Source organism: Haliotis rufescens, unplaced genomic scaffold, assembly GCF_023055435.1.
Source record: "Haliotis rufescens isolate VD_foot unplaced genomic scaffold, xgHalRufe1.0.p SCAF_17, whole genome shotgun sequence".
NCBI lineage: Eukaryota > Metazoa > Mollusca > Gastropoda > Lepetellida > Haliotidae > Haliotis > Haliotis rufescens.
Window position 1 is genome coordinate 5016885 of NW_025963857.1, and position 20143 is coordinate 5037027.

The 20143-nt window shown below is 39.2% G+C and overlaps 1 protein-coding gene across 3 annotated transcripts; it reads left to right on the plus strand.

The window, feature by feature from the left end:
- Positions 1 to 569: 569 nt before the first annotated feature.
- LOC124143733 (CBY1-interacting BAR domain-containing protein 1-like) lies at positions 570 to 20143 on the plus strand. 3 transcript variants are annotated; one of them, XM_046512834.2, is made up of 11 exons: positions 577 to 684; positions 2539 to 2547; positions 7147 to 7262; positions 8498 to 8622; positions 9501 to 9569; positions 9834 to 9935; positions 10563 to 10568; positions 11487 to 11591; positions 12076 to 12189; positions 13099 to 13251; positions 16510 to 20143. In XM_046512834.2, exons 1-11 carry the CDS (start codon positions 653 to 655, stop codon positions 16621 to 16623), a joined length of 945 nt encoding a protein of 314 aa, XP_046368790.1. In that variant the 5' UTR covers positions 577 to 652; the 3' UTR covers positions 16624 to 20143. The 3 variants fall into 3 exon arrangements, with proteins under 3 accessions (XP_046368959.1, XP_046368790.1, XP_048253398.1); XM_048397441.1 differs by lacking the exon at positions 16510 to 20143 and adding an exon at positions 14583 to 14631; XM_046513003.2 differs by lacking the exon at positions 2539 to 2547 and having other exon boundaries at positions 570 to 684.

Sequence of the window (20143 nt, forward strand, 5' to 3'; positions counted from 1 at the left end):
ACTCTCGCGTTTTTGACATCATATCGCGTAATGGCTTCAGCACGGGATGTCATACAGCCTCACGTTTGCAAACTTAGCGCTAAGAAAGAAACATCTTCCCGAGGCAAGAGAGTTAACTGACGGGAACTGGACTTTTAAAGTCAGTTAACTCTCTTGCCTTGGGAAGATGAGAAAGAAATGACCGTTTTCATGTCTTTTCAAATATATTTGTTACTAATTTGAACGTTTTAAGGACTGGTAATTTATAAAGCGTGTGTTCTATAAAAGCATGTCACATGTATTTTGGGGATGAAAAAAAGTGGCGAGGATGTCAGAAAAATATGATAAGTCCTATGTCAGTTTTAGAAATTTATGGATTAGAAATGCAGAAACTGTGCTGAAAAAACCGTTGTCTCCATTTTTTACAGTATGTACCTTGCGTAAGGAATACTTTTCTAGATGTTTCTCGGGTTCTGTACCCAATATGTTTGAATCATGTGTACAAAATGGGCGTAGCCACACTGAAAAACGAGCCGCGTTGCTAGACCACCAAAGGGAGGTAACTCTAAATGTTTCTTGTTTAAGGAGTCTTATATGTTGTGTCAGGAATTCGCATTTGACAGACAGGGGGACTTGGACTTGATCGCGGTATTAATTCACCCGTTAGGACATAATGAGCCGTAATGCGAACGAAGTTAGTGCCAGGTAAGTTTATTTTTAGGATTACGTCGTATCGTGTTGTTTTATCAAGATACGGAAGGTGGTTCCGGCTGGTAACTAATGTAAACTATATCAGTTATGTACCAGCTGATGACCGGTGTTCAAATCGCATGTAGAAACATGTTGTTTGTCCGAACTAAGCTGTCAAAAATCAGATTGAAATTCGACACGGCATCCAGTGGTGGTTGTGATGTTTATTTGAGTTATGTAGAAAGAAATAATTATGTGAATATTTTACAGATGTGGTAATTAGTCCTTTGAATACATTACAATGATAGTAGTATAGGACATATATGTATTTGTGATGTAGGAGGGGAATATCAAGTCATACAACTCAACGAGTAGGTGATAACAAATGTGGTAATTAGTCCTTTGAATACATTACAATGATAGTAGTATAGGACATATATGTATTTGTGATGTAGGAGGGGAATATCAAGTCATACAACTCAACGAGTAGGGGATAACAAATGTGTGTGGTTACACTGTTGCAACATGTTACTACATATATAGAGAAACTGTTTCTGGAATTGCTACATTGCAACAGGATGAGAAACAAATACAATGTAAAATTCTATACAAAGAGGGATAGTGTTCTAGGTCTTCATGAGAGCTTTGTGGGGCTTACAAATCTACTTTTTAATTTACATTGTGCCTTGACTGCAATGTAAATAAATAAAAGAAACCTGATTTTCACTTTCACCCCCTCCCTACCAAAGAAAGCGAGCAGAGCACTCAAACTATGGAATATGCACACACTTTACATAGAAATAGCCACACCAGTTACAAACAAGACCGTGAAGATTTCAGGGTAGAATAGGTCTTCAGCAACCCATGCTTGCCGTAAAAGGTGACTCTGCTTGTCGTAAAAGGCGACTTACGGGATCGGGTGGTCAGGCTCGCTGACTTGGTTGAAGCATGTCATCGATCCCAACTGTGTGGATCGATGCTCATGATATAAATCATTGGATTGTCTGGTCCAGACTCGGTTATTTGCGGACCGCCGTCATATAGCTGGAATATTCCTGAGTGCGGCGTTAAACAACAAACCAAAAACAAACAAGACACAATTCCTATAAAGTGTCCATCGTAATGATTAAAACCTGACACATTTTCAGTGGAAGCAAACACACAAAATCATCACACAGACCACAACAATTCGAGTGCACATGCACCTGGTTTGTTGCAGTCTCCATTGACAATGTAGCGGGTGAGTGAGTTGGGTTTAACACCGCTTTTAACAGTATTCCAGTTATATGGCAGTGTGTCAGCTTAATGTTGGAGGAAAGTGATGCAGGTCTCAGACGTTTACCACTTCGGTGAAACCCACGAGCACGGGTATGGTGCTGACAAGCCTAGAAACATAATCGGGGCGAACCGGGATTCGAACCCACAATCATAGGTTTCTGGCATGGCCAAGGTACGCAACTCTGCACAGCGAAATTGCGGCGCCTTAGACGACTGGGCCCCCCTGTGCCCCCTATTGACAATGTAGTGGGTTTTAATAATTACTATGTATACATAATTTGGATTGTGCACACACTTGAATGCGACGTTAGATCTCATTTTACCTTGCCAACAACTTGGTAAGGGCTCGAATACTCCATATATGGTGGTAATGGCGTGAGACTTTTTCATTATTTAGCTTGATCCTGTCCTATCTGTAGTTTTCATGTATGCTTGTTTTGGATAGATATGTTTTCAATAACATTACATTACTGACATATCCGTGTGATATTGTACATGGTTCAGTGAAAGTTCTGTTTTTCTTTATCAATATGTTCTCACAATACGATTCATGTTCCACTAATGGTCCTACATTCACTTTGTGGTTTGCAGACAGATGCTGTGAGTATGCATTATTGTGTACACTATACCTGGTTAAGGGCACGTCTAATGTCAGTGTTGTACGATGCACTTTAATGGATATTGTCTCACTATACCATGTTGCAATAAGTTCTTGTCAGATCAGAGGGCTCAGTCTCGTTAAAATCAAGACCCACGCAAAGCAGTCTTAGCAATCTTAACTCCCATACTTAAACACTGACTAAGACATATTGTAACGCTAAGGTTGCTTTGTGCACATGGGAACTGATCTATTAAACTTATCCGGTGCCTCCCCAAATCATTTCTTTTTGAAAAAAGGTTGGAAATATGAATTGATTATGATTTTAATGGAGCCTTTTGAATTAGTTTTGGGTGCTATGTATCAAAACTGTAGAGGCCAACCAATCACATGATCATTTTATTTCAATTTTGTCTGGATACACATTTCTCAATAGTGTGAAATTTTCCTTAAACAATTTTTTCGAGTATGAGTAATGAATCAGCTGATGATGAAATATTGCAGCATGGTCAATAATGATAATCATGATAACAGATATTTTTGTTAAATTTCTTTGTTTCAGGGTCTTTTATTTTGCAGAATTTCTGCCTTAACATTGATATGAAATTGAAAGAAATATGATTTTCAGCTGTATAAGTTTAAAGGTTCTTTTTGAAGAAATGAATAGCTGTTATATTTCTGTTAACTCGGAGAAGGGAAAAGAGTGAGTTCTCCCAAAGAAATGTTGAAAGTTTTACATGTTTTTGATGAGAATGTGGCATAGATCTAAAACATCCGATGCAACTACTCCAGTGGGATAGACTATTGGTTAAAGCGTTCGCTCATCGTGTGGAAAACCCGGGTTTGATTCACCACATGGGTACAATGTGTGAAGCCCATTTATGGTGCCCCCTGCTGTCATATTGCGAGAATATTGCTAAAAGCGGCGTAAAAATCATAGTACTCACTGAAGATATAAAAGGATGTTACGGTGCATTTACAGTGTGAGTGAGTGAATGTTGTTTTACGCCACCCAGCAATAGTCCAACTATCAAGCCTGGACCACACGTTGTTGACAGCATGCAGCTGTCAGTTCATGATGCACTCGTGAAGATCCGGGGTAGAATAGGTCTCCAGCAACCCATGCTTGTTGTAAAAGGTGACTATGCTTGTCGTAAGAGGCGCCTAACGGGATCGGATGGTCAGGCTCGCTGACTTGGTTGATGCATGTCATCCTATCCCAATTGCGTAGATCGATGCTCATGATATCAATCACTGGATTGTCTGTCCAGATTTGATTATTTACAGACCACCGTCATATAGCTGGAATATTGCTGAGTGTGAGTTAAAAGTCAACAAACAGTTCATGATGACACACTGTTTCCACCTAATCAATATTCTAGTGATGATGTAGGTTGTTAACGCAACATATATGGTTCGCAGACTTTGTGAGAAAGCTGCTCTTTTACTTGTGAAATTAAGGGGGCACTGGTGGCCCTTTTGTCTAATGCACTACAATTTGCCATGTAGAGTTATGTCCCTTTGGCATCCAAGAAACATTGCTAGGTTTGTCAGCATCATACCGGCGCTGGTGGGTTTCACCAAAGGAAACATCCCAGACCTGCATCCAGGTTGATAATGCCTTCAGATGCATAGAACTCCCTCCACCCAGATCCCCCCCTGTACAGTGGTATCTATGGTAACCAGTATTCCCTGCCTAACTGATGTCAACTAACCCTGCATGGAGCTGTACCTCAAGCTGCCTTCGACCCTCCATGTTGTACGCCACAGTTGTGTTTCTCATGGCTCATTGATTTGTTTACTTGACATCGCTTGACTGAAATCAAACACAACCATCAACTAGCTATTTTGGATTTGTTTCAAACTGTAATGGCCCTTGCTGGATGTTGTACTTTCCTCCATTGATCACTTTCCTCCGTCTTGTACACGTATGTCTGAGACTGTCTACCATCTAGCATTTTTCCCGCCATTGATCATGGTGGTGCCGTCTCGTACACGTATGTCTGAGACTGTCTACCATCTAGCATTTTTCCCGCCATTGATCATGGTGGTGCCGTCTCGTACACGATATGTCTGCGACTGTCTACCATCCAGCATTTTCCACGATCCATTCAAATAATTTTTATCACTTTACATTTATTGCAATTTTGGGTAAAGTTATAACTTAAAAAAGAAAGTATTTTGTTTCATGTTCCATATTTGTGGAACCGTTAATCAGTAATCCAGAGAAACTGTGTGGCTTTTTGTGATTTTTATCTCTTTGTGTACACCCTGCAACAACCTGTGTGTCCCTTTACTAACCATAGGCGGATCCAGAGAAGGGGTCCAGGGGGTCCGGATCCTTTTTGAAAACCAAATGTAGTCTGTTGTGGACAAACCTACCTCACCAACCCCACTGAGAGAGGATTTTGCTATTCGACCCCTCCACCCACCATCCCCCACCCCACTGAGGGAGGATTTTGTTATTCGACCTCTCCACCCAACATCCCCCACCCCACTGAGGGAGGATTTTGTTATTCGACCCCTCCACCCACCATCCCCCACCCCACTGAGGGAGGATTTTGTTATTCGACCTCTCCACCCAACATCCCCCTCCCCACATCCCCCACCCCACTGAAGGAGGATTTTGTTATTCGACCTCTCAACCCACCATCCCCCACCCCACTGAGGGAGGATTTTGTTATTTGACCCCTCTCTTTTAAAAATGCTGGGTCCGCCCTTGTACATATACTTGCTAACAGAGAGGATCCTGTCGGTGTATGTGTACCCATGGAAAAATGTCAAATTATATACTACTCAAAAGAGTTAAGGATCACCCAATTCCTTCATATATCTTAGTCAATCTGTCATGACATGAAAGAACTGGTGGTCCTAACGTTTTTCAGTAGTGTATGCTGTTGACAAATTTGAAAGAACCATACACATATGACACACTGTCTTGCATGAACTCATTGTCGGTTTGAGGGGATAGATGATTTATGATGTAGAAATATTTGTATAACAATGTAATGTACATCACTACTTTGTTCTGTACAGTTTTTATTTGCAAATCTGACACATTAACATTAGCTCAACTGGTGAAAGAAATTCAAGCCATTATCGTGTTATGTCTTGTCAAAGATCGACTGGATTCCAAATGAACTCTATTTCAGAACTTGCAGATTGGATGCTGTCAATTGATAATTTTTGTTACTTGTGTACAGGTTTATTTTCCAATAACCAAACATTTCTTGGATGATATAACAATGAAAAATTTATAAAAATATAGAACAAAATAATATTCTGCTAATATTATTGTTAAATATTTTCAATCAGTTGAAATAAATTAAAAGAGGGCTTATCTTTGCCAACTGACCATTTCGTTATTTTATGTAACTGAAATAAAACTGAGAGGAAATTTTAGTGTACTGTCTCCCAGATAAGAGGCATTGTGTTTAGATTTCTGGTATTTGTTTTGACCAGGCGATAGTCCCGCACAATGACCGTGGAATATATTTATTTTATGAAAAAAATCAATCTAGAAACGCATACAAAAGCAAGTCTAGCCAGCTCAAGCTAGCTCTGAAATCAGCATAGGGAAAAAAAATAAAATTTTAGAGTCAAGAATATTGTGTAATGTAAGATTTCAGAAACTAAATGTTAGTCTAACCAGGTGAATACATTCAGAGCTACGCCCTGCTCCTTCTTCAGGGGTTCACTGTCAGTATTCACCTAAAGAAGGAGCAAGAAGTGGTTGTGAAAGCTTGTGACAAAGAATTAAAAGAAGTTGCTATCCATAAAAGGTGTCATGTATTCATGTTCTTCAAACTTCTAAATGCCCATCAAAGACTACATTGTAGACCAGGTGTTTCACATTGTCCGTTCATTTTCATACTGTTACGTATCTTTATCTTTTTATGTCAAATGTTCTCAATGTATTTAATATTGTTGTCAGTTTCAGTGTTGTATAGGTTGTTCTAGACTTAATGGATTCAGTAAAATGTCTGTAACATAGAAGCTGACTCCTCATCCCCAACCTTGTATATGTGACCTAAGTACTCTAGCATGGGGAAGGTATGGAGGGGTTCGAGTCCCTGGCCAGAGGAGATAACTCCCATCTTCACTCCTCTCAATACACATGTTGCAGACATGTTAGAAAGCTGTGTCTCAATGCATTTTGAGATAATGCTGAAAAACAAGACAAAATGTTGATTGTGTAGCATATTTCTATTGAAATCGGGTATTTAAGTCCTGGTCGGATTTTAGACATGAGTACTTGAGTCCATTTTTTCTATTACCGTCAGAGGCCTACAATGTAACACTATCTATACTACACTAAAGAAGTGGCAGAGTAACTGTAGTTTTATGTAAATATAATCTGCCATGACAGATTAACTAGTGGATATGAAAGAATTGGGTGATCCTTAACTTATTTTGAGTATTATATGACAATATTTATTGGCTTGTAAGTACAGATTATTAAGAAGGATTGACTAAACAGTAAAATATCAAGAAATTTTTACAAAAGAACAGTGTTGAAAGTGAATAAGTTGTTAAGATTGAGCTTATCAAAGATCTGACAACCATGACCTTCAATGACCTGTCTGACCTTGACCTTTCAGTGAGAAGCAGTCCAAGTTCTGTCTGGCCCGCGTGGGAAGTGTGGAGAAGAACTTCGGGCTCATCTGCGAAACCATCGGGTCAATCACACGAAAAAACGCTCGACTGAGGAACAAAGGTGGGGTAACTAGACAGTCATTTATGTTTGTTTGTTTGACTCAGCACTCAGCAATATTCTAGCTATATATACATGATGGTGTCCTATAAATGAGTTAGTCTGGACCAGATGATCCAGTGATTGTGATTATGAGCAATGGTTGGTCCCTGTCATCAATGTACAAATAACTTCAATCAGTGAATCTCACCGATCATTAAGTCTCCTCTTTTGACCAGCATTCTATTCTTACTCACAGGGCCAAGATTCATGTAGATTTAATGCATCAAATCTCAACTGATTTAATGTAGGTAAATAATAAGATGTAGGAAATTGTTCAAATTGACATTTTGCTGTGTGTAAAATTAGCATTTTAGTTGCAAACATTAAAAGGTGTTATGTGTCCTGTGTTAGTTTTATGAAACCTAACGAGGGATGCATAAAACCCCATGTACCCCTCGTGATCCTGCTACAACAAATTTATCCAACCAACATGTGATAATATGACATTGTAAAAGAATTAAAACAAATTAAAAAATAGTTGAAAAGAACTGTTCGATTGTGCTGAGGTTAACTTGTGCTATGTCACATGACTTCCATTGACTCGAAAAAAGCGTCGCTGTTTCCCTACGAAGCGGGTATAAGGGATTTATTCTGCCGCTCAGAAATCCATGTGCAGCTTGACTTGCTCGTGGCAGGGTATAAGACATTTATTACCCCGCTGAGAAATTTATTTCCCTCAAAGGCAGGATACTTAGTATTTTATGAAGATAACATGGACCAATAAGATCTCATCGTTCTCACATGGAGGAATGATAACAATGTATGTATTTTTCAAGGGTGTGTGTATGAAACTTTAGATTGGGAAACATTTGTATAGAAATATTTATTGATTATGAAGACAAATTTATTATACTTAATTGATCTTGACCTTGAAGCTTAACCTTTCGGTGAGTAAATGTGTGTAAAATGATGAGCAGATATTGTGTGTGTGTGAATGTCACTTATGCAGATAACTGTTTAATTATGAAACCATAATTTAGAAAGAGACTGTGACTTGCTGAATGTTGAATGATGAGCAGATATTGTGTGTGTGTGTGTGTGTGTGTGTGTGTGTGTGTGTGTGTGTGTGTGTGTGTGTGAGTGTGTGTGTTTGTGTGTGTTTGTGTGTGAAAGTTCCTGGTACAGTGTAATCTGTTACCAGTTCATCTGTCAGGTTCAACTCAGATGATGAAGATCCAGTGGTGTCTGTTCTACAGGTGACGTCCTGGCTGGTCACATAAAAAACTACGCAGATGGAGAACGACTCAACAGTTCATCCAAGAAAGCCCTCACTCACTTTGCTGAAAACTTCTCCACTATACAAGACTACAAGAACTCTGAGGTAACCATGGTTACAAGGACTTGGTCCGTGGCCTAATGGTAGAGTGTCCGCCCAAAGAGCGGAAGGTCCGGGATTCGATCCCCGGCTGTGTCATACCAAAAGACATTAAAAGATGGTACTTGTTGTTACCCTGTCTGGAGCTCAGCATTAAGGGGCTAAAACAAGGAATGGTTGGCTCGGAGTCGGTATACTGTGTCTGAGTGGGGTATTCATGTTAAACTGTTGCATGGTATCTCAGTGTGCTAGCACTATAAATTGGCAGCCACACACATACATGCATGCATGTGGCTATATAATGCAATAATCTTGGACACAACGTTGGACCCCATTTCACCTTAATTCTGTCAAGGTCTTGAGAAACTTGAAAATTGAAGTTTTGAAGATAGTGAAGATGATTGACTTGGTTCTCCCCGGAGTAAATCAACACTTTTGTTCATGTGACATGTATAATGTTGTGAGCAAACCCCCCCCCGTGAAATCAACACTATTGTTCATGTGACATGTATAATGTTGTGAGCAACCCCCCACCACACACACACACACAATCATATCGTGACCCATATCACATCTCCAGCAGGGCCCCTCTGTGAAGGTCCAGGTTAGAATTGGTCTTTAGCAACCCACGCTTGTTGAAAGAGGCGGGTAACAGGATAGGATGGTCAGATTTGCTGACTTCGTTGATGCATCTCATTGTATCCCAGATGCATAAATCAATACTCATGATGTCAGTCACTGGATTGTCTGGTCCAGACTCGGTTATTTACAGACCACCGTCATTCGGCTGGAATGTTGTTGAGTGCATCATTAAACAAACAAGCAACCGACACACTCCAGCAGGAATGCAGAATGTCTAGTAAACAGTCGTACTCGTGTTGTAGGTCCACAGAATGGAGGCGAAGGTGCTACAACCCATGATGCAATATGGCGGCCGGTGTAAACAGATGAAGGTAGGCATCACCGGGATTACCCAGAAGTCCCAGTATCTCCGTGCTGAGACGCCATACCTTGACATTCACTTATACTTTGTGAAACAAGCCATGGGAAATATAGAGGACGTACATCAGGCCGACTTTAGCAGGAAATCTGATGTTAACACTAACAGTGTATCAGTGGTTTGTGAAATTCATTTGTGAGACATCCTCATACTGTTATTGAAATACTTCAAACAGATGAAAACAGTATTCAGTCAGCCATCTATTTTCTGTTGCTAGGCAACTGTCAAGCGGGAGATTTCGGCCTTAAAGAAGGAGAGGCAGACGAGACAGAAGCTAGACAAAGTGCGACAGAAGAACCCTGGAGATCGGCACCAGATTGTATCCTTCATGGAAATAGTTTGGAAGTTGTCCCTATTAGAGTTGTGTTATCAGGAAAGGGAAATCGCCATTGTTATAATTTTAGAGGGTTTATCAAGTTATTTAAACTTTAGAGTGAGTGAGTGAGTGAGTTTAAATGTCGTTTGTGTTTTTTTTGTGTTTGTTGTTTACTGCCGCACTCAGCAATATCCCAGTTACATGATGGCAAGTTGTAAATAATTAGGCCAGACAATCCAGTGATTGATATTGTAAGCAAATGATCCACAATAAGTCCCTGAGTCTGACCTGCCAATCCACTTACTCACCTCCTTCAACCAACATGATTGTTGGGGACCTATTCTAACCAGGAATCCCCACGGGGGAAGAAAGCCCAAAGTGATGTTAATTAGTCTGTTTGTGGAATATTTTACTGACTACACGACTGCTTACAAACTGATGTCAGGGCAGTCTTAACGTTGAGAAATCACACCGTGCTTGTTCATCACTCAAGTTGCATATAGGGTGACAAGATCCGATTATATTTACATGGGTTAAGAATAAATGACAAAACATGTAAACAACATAACTCTCAGTCTCTACTGAAAAAAAATGTTTGATATGTCAGTTGCCTTCCTTAACCCTCTCAAGACAAGGGTGAGTTGCACAGTATACAAGCACCTGCTGGAGGTCTGGAAGTGCAAGGGTGGAGTCTGGACTGACACCTGTAGGGTGCATAGCTAGGTGTCTTGACCAACACCAGTGGAGATGCAGGCTGGGTGTCTGGACAGACACCTGTAGGGAGCATAGCTAGGTGTCTTGACCAACACCTGTGGAGATGCAGGGTGGTGTCTGGACTGACACCTGTAGGGAGCATAGCTAGGTGTCTTGACCAACACCAGTGGAGATGCAGGCTGGGTGTCTGGACAGACACCTGTAGGGCGCATAGCTAGGTGTCTTGAACAACACCTGCGCAGATGCAGGCTGGGTGTCCGGACAGACACCTGTAGGGCGCATAGCTAGGGGTCTTGAACACCTGTGGAGGTAGAAGGCTTGGTGTCTGGACAGACACCTGTGGGGAACAGGACCAGGGCCCACTTGCACAAAGCGATCTTAGCGCTACGACTATTGTAAGCCTATGTTAAAGTATGGGAGTTAAGATCATCTTAGCGCTAAGATCGCTTTGTGCAAGTGGGCCCAGGTGTCTGGAATGACACCTGGTGAAATGCGGGGTCTGGTGTCCTTTCAAAGGAAATTGGAACTGTTAAAAATTGTCACTTTTGAAAAATGATGTCTTAACTTGCTTAACATCTGTAAATGTTTCATCAAATATACTAGCAAAGTTTAATGAGGTATCATTATATAACATTTATATTAAGTTTTCATATAATAATTAGATCCACAGCAAGGGCTTTTATAAGTTGTCATTGTGTAACATTTAGAAAAGCCCTTACTGTGGATCTAATTATTATATGAAAACATAGTATAAATGTTATATCATTATGGAGACTTGAGCGGTGTGAGCTACTCTGGTTGCCCTCCCCCTGTTAAACACACCACTCTGTTGTCCCCCAGGCCGAGACCGAGGTGCAGCGAGCGAGTCAGGATGCCTCCATCTACAGCCGCGCCCTTGAAGACGAGATGGACAGATTTGAAAAGGAGAAGGTCACTGATTTAAAGGTAGGTCCTTCAGTCGTACGTGCAATAAAAGAACTATATGAAGTCGGCCACTATTCCATGAACCTGCTCTGCTTTGGGGGAGGACCCTCGTCTGATTCTATGTGTCCTTGTAAATTCCAAATAAGCTTGAATGATTTCAGTAGCTCTCCCCATTTATATATTTATTGAATCTGGAATCTAAGGAACAGTCCATAGCTCTGAGTAGCTACATGTCAATATGAAAATCATTGATAGAGAGCAGTACTGATAGCTATCACAGCATGGACCTATTTGGTTTTATCAAGTGTTTTTCAAAATCACCTGGCCATGCGAAGCAAGGGAATAAATTGGCTGGGCCTGCTGTATTGCTTAAACATTGGTCACAAATTCTGTTCTGTGACGGTTTGTATTATGTATTTAAGAGAAAAATGATAATATAGGCTTATCTGAAAACTAATGTAAAAATTGTCTTGGCATAAATTCTTTTTATTTCTTTTATTTTTAGAAAGTGTTGACAGATTTCCTGAACATCGAGATGACATTTCATGCACGTGCCTTGGAGAATCTTGCAAAGTGTTTTGAAAATGTTGCCATGATAGATGAGTTTTCTGATGTTGAGGTAAGCACATGTACTACAGAAACACTTTAGAAATATGTTGGAATTATTCCATCTTAATGTTAGGAAATGCTTTTGGGAGAATTTGGTTGAAGTTCTCAGTTGTGAAATACCTTGTGCATGACTTAAATAATCTTGATGGTTAAAGGAGCAGGATCAGATTTACATGAGGAAGATCTTGTGTTCTGGTGCGTTAGCTCACCTTACCTTTTATCTCCGAAACCAAAAGTAAGCTGCTGATGATCCTAAGTATTTTGAGATTTCTTGAGGCGTCAAAATAGAACTTCTTGTGTTACAGATGGGGCTGTAAGTAAAATTCTACATATTTCACATGTAAAGGGTCTGATTTGGCTCAAACCTGGCCTTTGTGACTGTAAATTTTTAACATTTTCATAGTCGTATCAGGTGAGACCGCCTTCATGGTCTTGTGGACAGAGCATCTGTCTGGAAAGCGGAAGGACTGGGTTCGATCCCCGTACGCGTCATACCAAAAGACGTTAAAAGATGGTACTTGTTCTTACCCTGACTGGCGCTCGGCATTAAGGGGCTAAAACATGGACTAGTCAGCTCGGAGTCAGTATACTGTGTCTGAGTTGGGTTTTCATGTTACACTGCGGCATGGTATCTCAGTGGGCTAGCTATAAAATCGGCTCAGTCCTGACTAGTACAAGCAGCCACACACACATGCATTCACATCGCTATTTAAGTACAATAATCTTGGACGCGACGTTAAACCTCATTTCACTTCACTTCGTATCAGGTGAGCTACAGAGACCTTGAGCTATTACAAGCTACTAATGCCTGATATTTTCGCAAACAGCCGATAGTATATCATGTTTATATCAATTTCAGGAATTTGTATTCTCTCATAAAAAACTTGCAATGTGTAATCTATTCCTAACCATATTGCAGGAGTTTCGATCAGCACTGATGGATACAATAGGGTCAAATCGACAGCTAGGAACGATGAGCTCTCTCGGTGCCTCAGATACATTTGGTAGTGCTACCCTGCCGTCCATGGGAACGACATACTCGGACAGACAACAGTCTGTACGGATGGCAAGTGTAAGTGGCCCAATCATGTTTTGAACAGTGGGGGGTGCACAGTACTCAAAATAGGGGTTTGAAAAAAAGGTGGGGGAGGGCGGGCTATCGGGTTGTTGGGTGAGTGAGTGAGTGGGTGATTAGATGAGTGAGTGAGTGGGAACTGCAAGTGAGTGAATATGTGGCACTTAAAACATCATTTCAGTTAATGAAGGCATGTCAAATGGAATATAATTAATCTTGACAATTTTTTTATTGTAACTAAGAAGCTTGCTTATTAATCAAGGATCACAGAGTTAACCTTGAATGCAAATTCCATGATCAGCAGATCTTGGGACAGCTAAGGGACACAATTCTGCATGTCTATTCATTTCAGTTTCATATTGATTTATACATATTCATGTAGAGTTTTATTTTAACTAGGTATTATGTTTTTGTAATAACAATGTCTTGTATTGTCTGTTGATCGTTATTTAAGTTGATCATTATGGAAAGTTGATTGTAATGGTAAGTTGATTGTTATGAAAAGTTGATTTTAATGGACAGTTGGTCGTAAAGGTTAATTAATGACAATGGTTAGTTGATCATTAAGTTTAGTTGATGACAAAGGTTAGTTGATCGTTAAGGTTAGTTGATGACAATGGTTAGCTTATCATTAAGGTTAGTTGATGACTATTGTCAGTTGATCATTAAGGTTAGTTGATGACAATGGTTAGTTGATCGTTAAGGTTAGTTGATGACAGTGGTTAGTTGATCGTTAAAGTTAGTTGATGACGATGGTTAGTTGGTCGTTGAGGTTAGTTGATGACAATGGTTAGTTGATCGTTAAGGTTAGTTGATGACAATGGTTAGTTGATTGTTAAGGTTAGTTGATGACAATGGTTAGTTGGTCATTAAGGTTAGTTGATGACAATGGTTAGGTGGTCGTTAAGATTAGATGATGACAATGCTTAGTTGATTGTTATGGGAAACTGTTTGGTATGAAAAGGGTCTGATCACTGGATATTCTCTGGGGAGGCCTGGGTGACTGTGATTTTATTAAAACAAACCATTTGGTCTGGGAAATATGGAAAAATGCAGTGACCCCTAAAACATCCTGTCTCTAACAAAACCCAATGGTTCTCAGTATTGGAAGTTGATCAGTATGGGAAGGGAAGTAACTCTTAGCCTTGTCATTCAAAGAAATGCTTCCACTGACACTTTCGATATTAATGTGTTATCATTTTTTCAAAGATTACTTTAAAAAAAGAGTCATGTTTCACAAGTTTATTTTTATTTCAATACTTTGAAAATAATATTATAAACGAGAAATTATAAAGGCTAATCAATACAACACTGTACTGACAAAACAGGAGGCGGACATGGTTGATGATGTGGAGTCCTTCTACATCTAGCCGGGGAGTGAGTACATAGGCTAGACACGAGGCTAGACACGAGGCTAGGTGTGAAGCAGTCTGTTGCTCACCCAAGTCTTGCAAAGTCCATAAAACATTCAACTTTTTCTATTATATGGTTTATAGATAACTGCTAATCAATTATCTTGCATTTTTTTCAAAATATATATATATGTATAAATTGTTTTTGCTGTAAGGATGTTTGGGTCAATCATTTAAGTAGCAAAACATTAATGTTATTGGTATTTAACGTGCAGAGTGTAAAGTAGTTGTACACCAACATGTATGTATGTGCCCAGAGGAAGCTTGGTGCTCTGTATGGAGGCTGCCGTGGACAGAGACTATTTGACCAATTATAATTTGAAGGTTAACAGATACATAACTTTGGATAATTTTTATTGTATATTTACATTTTCTAGCCATGAAAAATGGAACAAAATAAGAATAAATTTAAACTGTTTTATTCAATTTTCTGATTGTACGTTGGTAATCTAGGTGATCGAATCAGTAAATCCCAGAAATAAAATATTAGCACTGCGATGAGGTCATTGATTCATACACTGCATAAGTTATATTATTCCAAGCTATGATTACCTTCTGGTGCTGAATCTGGGGCTCTGTTCCTTTACTTACAGAACAGCAGAGCTGTGGCCTTGATGGGGCTAGTTGCTAGGAAAATATTATCACATTATCACATCACTTGTATTGTATACTACTAAAAAAAAGTTAAGGACCACTCGATTCTTTCATATTACTATAGTTAATCTGTCCTGTAATGACATGTCAGATTAATGATGGTAATATGAAAGACTCGAGTGGTCCTGCCGTGACAGATTAATTATGGTATTATGAAAGAATATATTATGGGTCCTCAACCTTTTTTGAGTAGTATATGATCAAATGATGTTGCTACAAGAACATTTACCTGCTTGGCGTTGCTAGAAAGATATACTACTCAAAAGAAGTTAAGGATCACCATGCCATGACAGATTAACATTACCAATATGAAAGAATCGGTTGATCCTTAACTTCTTTTGAATAGTATATGTCATGTTTTGCTAGACTAGATGGACATGTGACAAACATACTGACTTCATCTCATATTTATTCTAATCGGCAAATGTCACAAATGCTGTAAATACAAAATGACCCTTCACTTCCATGAAGATGACCAGATGCGAATATTTTATCAAGGAGGTCATCTTCTTCTGATGATTTGTAAGAAAAGATTCTTAGGTGTAAGGGACCAGTTCAAAATTTCTATGTCAGATAAAAAAAAAGTACAGTCAGACATCATTGTGTCGAAGATTAAGGGACCTAGGTAAATACTTTGACTTATCTGAAGTTCGACACATCCGAAAAATGATAAATAAAGAAGGAATATGCAGGGAAGCTTTTACTTCAATACAACAGTTTGACATGTCAAAGTTCAACACAATGTTGCTTGACTGTAATCCCTAAAGTTTTCAAGATATAGCTCTTGTTAATCAGTTTAATTCTAGCATTTTAAGAAACAAACCATTCTGGGTCATGTGGGTAGATTCGGTAATATGGCGATTTTCATGGAATGAAAAGAAACATGACCATGACAGATAATGGTCTGGATGATATTTTTAGTAGATTTAGTTCATAATCAGGGATATTAATTTTTATCATGAGTGGCATGTAGAAATGACCTGATAATCGTGACTGGCACTTTTTTTGACCGGACTAGCATTATAATATTAACCTCTCTGGAATTTTTCTGAATTTGTAACACTGGATATGTAGGAGCTGGGACTGCTCTTTGAAACAGGGACCAGTCATTATTTAGATTTGTTTGAAAGTCTTGAAATCTTTGTTTTCACATATTAGTCAACTCTGATTTACTTTCTTTCTGTTGTAGTCTATGTACGGTGATGAAGATGAGGAGGAGGAGGAAGATGATGAAGAGGATGACGACGATGAAGATGACGACCCACCTACCACATCACGTGCACCACGAGTCCACTACGCTTAGAACACTGGATCTTCCAAACCTCGACACGCAGACTCACTTTCATTGTTCTGACATATACAAGATTATGATCACCTCATCACAAATAACTGCAACTTTTCAAGAAGGTTGAACAGGGTCACTTATTTTGTCACTATTGCACCAGGGCTCCAGATAGATAGTTCCTTGGGCCACTGAGAATTTACTTACTTGTCAGTCACATTGGGTATTGATACTCTCTGTGGTCCAGTCTATTGGGTATTTTTTTAACTGAATAGACCTTTTTGAAAAATAACTGCTGTTTCAGGTGTTTTAGAATTTGTATCTGTTCATGTGCGGCTTCAAGTGTGTCACAAAAGCTTACGACAGCGATTAAGGCTGGGATGAGTCTAAATTTACTACCCGGGTACCCGACCCCCTATTACCCGACCCTAATTGGGTACCCACTCTTTGTCTCAAGTTAGGTACAAAATGTTCAAATGGGAAGTTTTTTCTGGCAAAAAGTATTTATATATAGTATAAAACGATCTGATCTGACTGAAGCTTTGTCTTTACTAAAACATATAAAAATCAGAAGGAATGTGTGCACAGTCAGAAAGAAATGCGAACATTAGCGACTTGTACTTATAAAGTGTAACCATGAAATTGTATAGTTAATGTCATAAAAAATATATCACATGACTAACCACGGTTCCGGGTAGTCCTGTGGGTACCCGGGTCCAACTCAGTACCCACCTGACCCGAGTAACAGAGTTACCCGTCCCAGCCCTAACAGAGATATCTGCTTAAGTTACAATATGTGAGACCAAGCACTGTTGAGCAATTATTCACTGCAGGAGAGTCATGCAGTGTTGTAATGCTGTTGTTTTTTTTTCATGCATATTTGTACGCAAGCAACTAAAACTTAACTGGGTTATGGTGATTTATTTTGTGTATTTTACACAAATATGCAGTTATCTGGAGCTCTGTTACAGCAATACATAACCTCACTGATACTGCAGGCTGAAGTACTGAGCGTTTATATTTGATGACTTTGTTTCATCATCTAATATCAAAGTACAAACTAAACCATCTTCCTGAGGGAAGGGAGTTAACTGACTATAAAAATCCATTTTCCACCCTTGCTGAACTAGGCTGGTATAATGGAGTTATATTCTGGCTGGACTATCGAGTCTATGCATAGTCCAATCAAAATTGTGAAACGAAATTGACATCCCGTTCGTAAACTGCAGTGCAGATTTTTATCGATTGCAGGTCTCGGCATCAACAGATATTTTCCAAATATTTTCATGATATTAATCAAGGTGCTACCATGATTTGATGCACTTCACGAAGTAAGACCCGTTTTATCACAATTTAGATCTTTATTGTCGATAAGATTGTCTTGACTGGGCACCGCCACTTTGTTTGAAGCAAATACAAGTGATATGCGAGGTGGAATCTGATTGGTCAATAGTGGGGTCATCGAAGGGACATAACTTGTAATAGCCACTGGTAGCGCTACGACAGAGCCTTGAAATTCCAGGCAAGTTCAGCAAGGGTTAAAACTGGACTTTTACAGTCAGTTAACTCCCTTGCCTCTGGAAGATGAAACTAAACCAGATAAACCTTTCTTTAGCCTAGCTTCCATCATTACACAAAACTGCAGAAGCAAATTGAAAGTTTTCACTTAGTTCTTTAGGCAGACATAATGTTGCAAATTAAACAAATTGCAAACTGACCTTGAAAAAAAAAGTGCAACCATTATTCAAACTGCAGAAAGTACTTGAAGACATGAAACTTGGTATTGGCTTCTTTGTTATCTTTGTACATTAATTCCACCTTGTGCCAACATATCGGCGTGTAAGGTTAACTCCTAAGATTACTCAGTAAAGACCTGAAACATTACGAACAATAATGAAGTGGTTGTCCATAAGTTCATGCCCTTCCAACTTCTGAATGCCTATAGCAGGGGCGGTCGGGTAGCCTAGTGGTTAAAGCGTTCGCTTATCACGCCAAAGACCCGGGTTCGATTCTTGACATGGGTACAATGTGTGAAGCCCATTTCTGGTGTCCCCTGCCGTGATATTGCTGGAATATTGCTAAAAGCGGCTTAAAACCATACTCACTCACTCTGAATGCCTAGCAAAGACTTTATCAAAGACATGCAGAAAGTTGTGTTCATTTCGGCACCCAGCCTTCACTTAAGGAAATAAGTTATGTTGCATCATTGTTATGCAGGATTAAATATTTGACATTAATGTAAATTCAGGAGTGGGGAAAATGTAAAGCTGATCCGTCCATGTATATATGTGTTATAAGTTATTGCATCAGCTGTGATATATAGGACTTGTCTTACCTCATAGATGACAGTCAAACATGGTCTTCACAAATACTGGCATACTTCTTGCAGTAATGCGAGAAAATAAAAAGTATTTTATCTTACTATTTTATCTGTGCATCATATTGTTATGAAAATGTATGAACCCTTTTCACATATTGATAGTAGTGGTACATGGTTTTATAAAACTATAAAAAAGAGTGCTCAAAGATTAGCCACATTTCTTGATTTTGCTGTTTTGCTTTGTACACAAATGAACAATTGCAGTCAATGGGTTAAATTATGGTAATTGATATCATGAGAAATATGCATGTACCATTCTTTTATGTAACATATGAACTGAAGGGCAGTGATGTCTCTCCGGTGGTGATGGTGGTGATGGTGGTGATGTTGGTGATGGTGGTGGGACAGCTTACAGGCGACTTGGACCAAACAAAACGTCTATTTGTGTCCAACACATCAAACGATGTTTAGTGCTGTGGATGTCTCTGCTTAACCATACATGATTATCTCCCCTGATTTTTCACAAAACACTTTTGAACTTCATCTGCCTGTGCCAACTTATAGTGCCGGTGCTGGTATTGGTACAATCATGGATTAGATCATCTGTCTTGGACACAGGGTTTATTAGTCCATTACAAACTGAAGAATTTTTGTTGTTAAAATTAAGGTACTTGATTTGGGGTGGGGGCTTTCTTGAAATGACAAACCCCTCGACTAGAGTTATAAAATGTCAAGATTATTGTTATAGATTTGTATCAAAGACTTTCGCAGTTTTTCATTTTGATCAGGAGGCTTTATACAACTATCACCACCCCTAAACAATATCTGAGTCATATACATTCATAAGTGAACAAGAAAGGAATTAGTAATTTGACCAAGTTGTCAAAAGGTGGCCTTATGGTTTTTGAGTGTAGGATGTTTGTGGCAATGCATTTGGCTAAACCATTAACCAAAGAGCCTAAATTTAATTACTTAGGACGGCCCCGTGAAGTCTGATGTAATTGACCCTGGTGGTTTGCAGAGAATGTACATGGTTCTTTCTGTAAGATCCCGGCAACTGATATGTTTTGGAGTGCTCAGCTGTCTTTCTCCCATTGTTCTGCATGATGTCCAGTGACTTACTGTAAACTGTTTACCATGTGAGCTCCTGATATCTCATCATGTCATCTCAAACTGTTCATGATCATGATTGCAAGAAAAACTAGTAAAGATCTGAGAAAA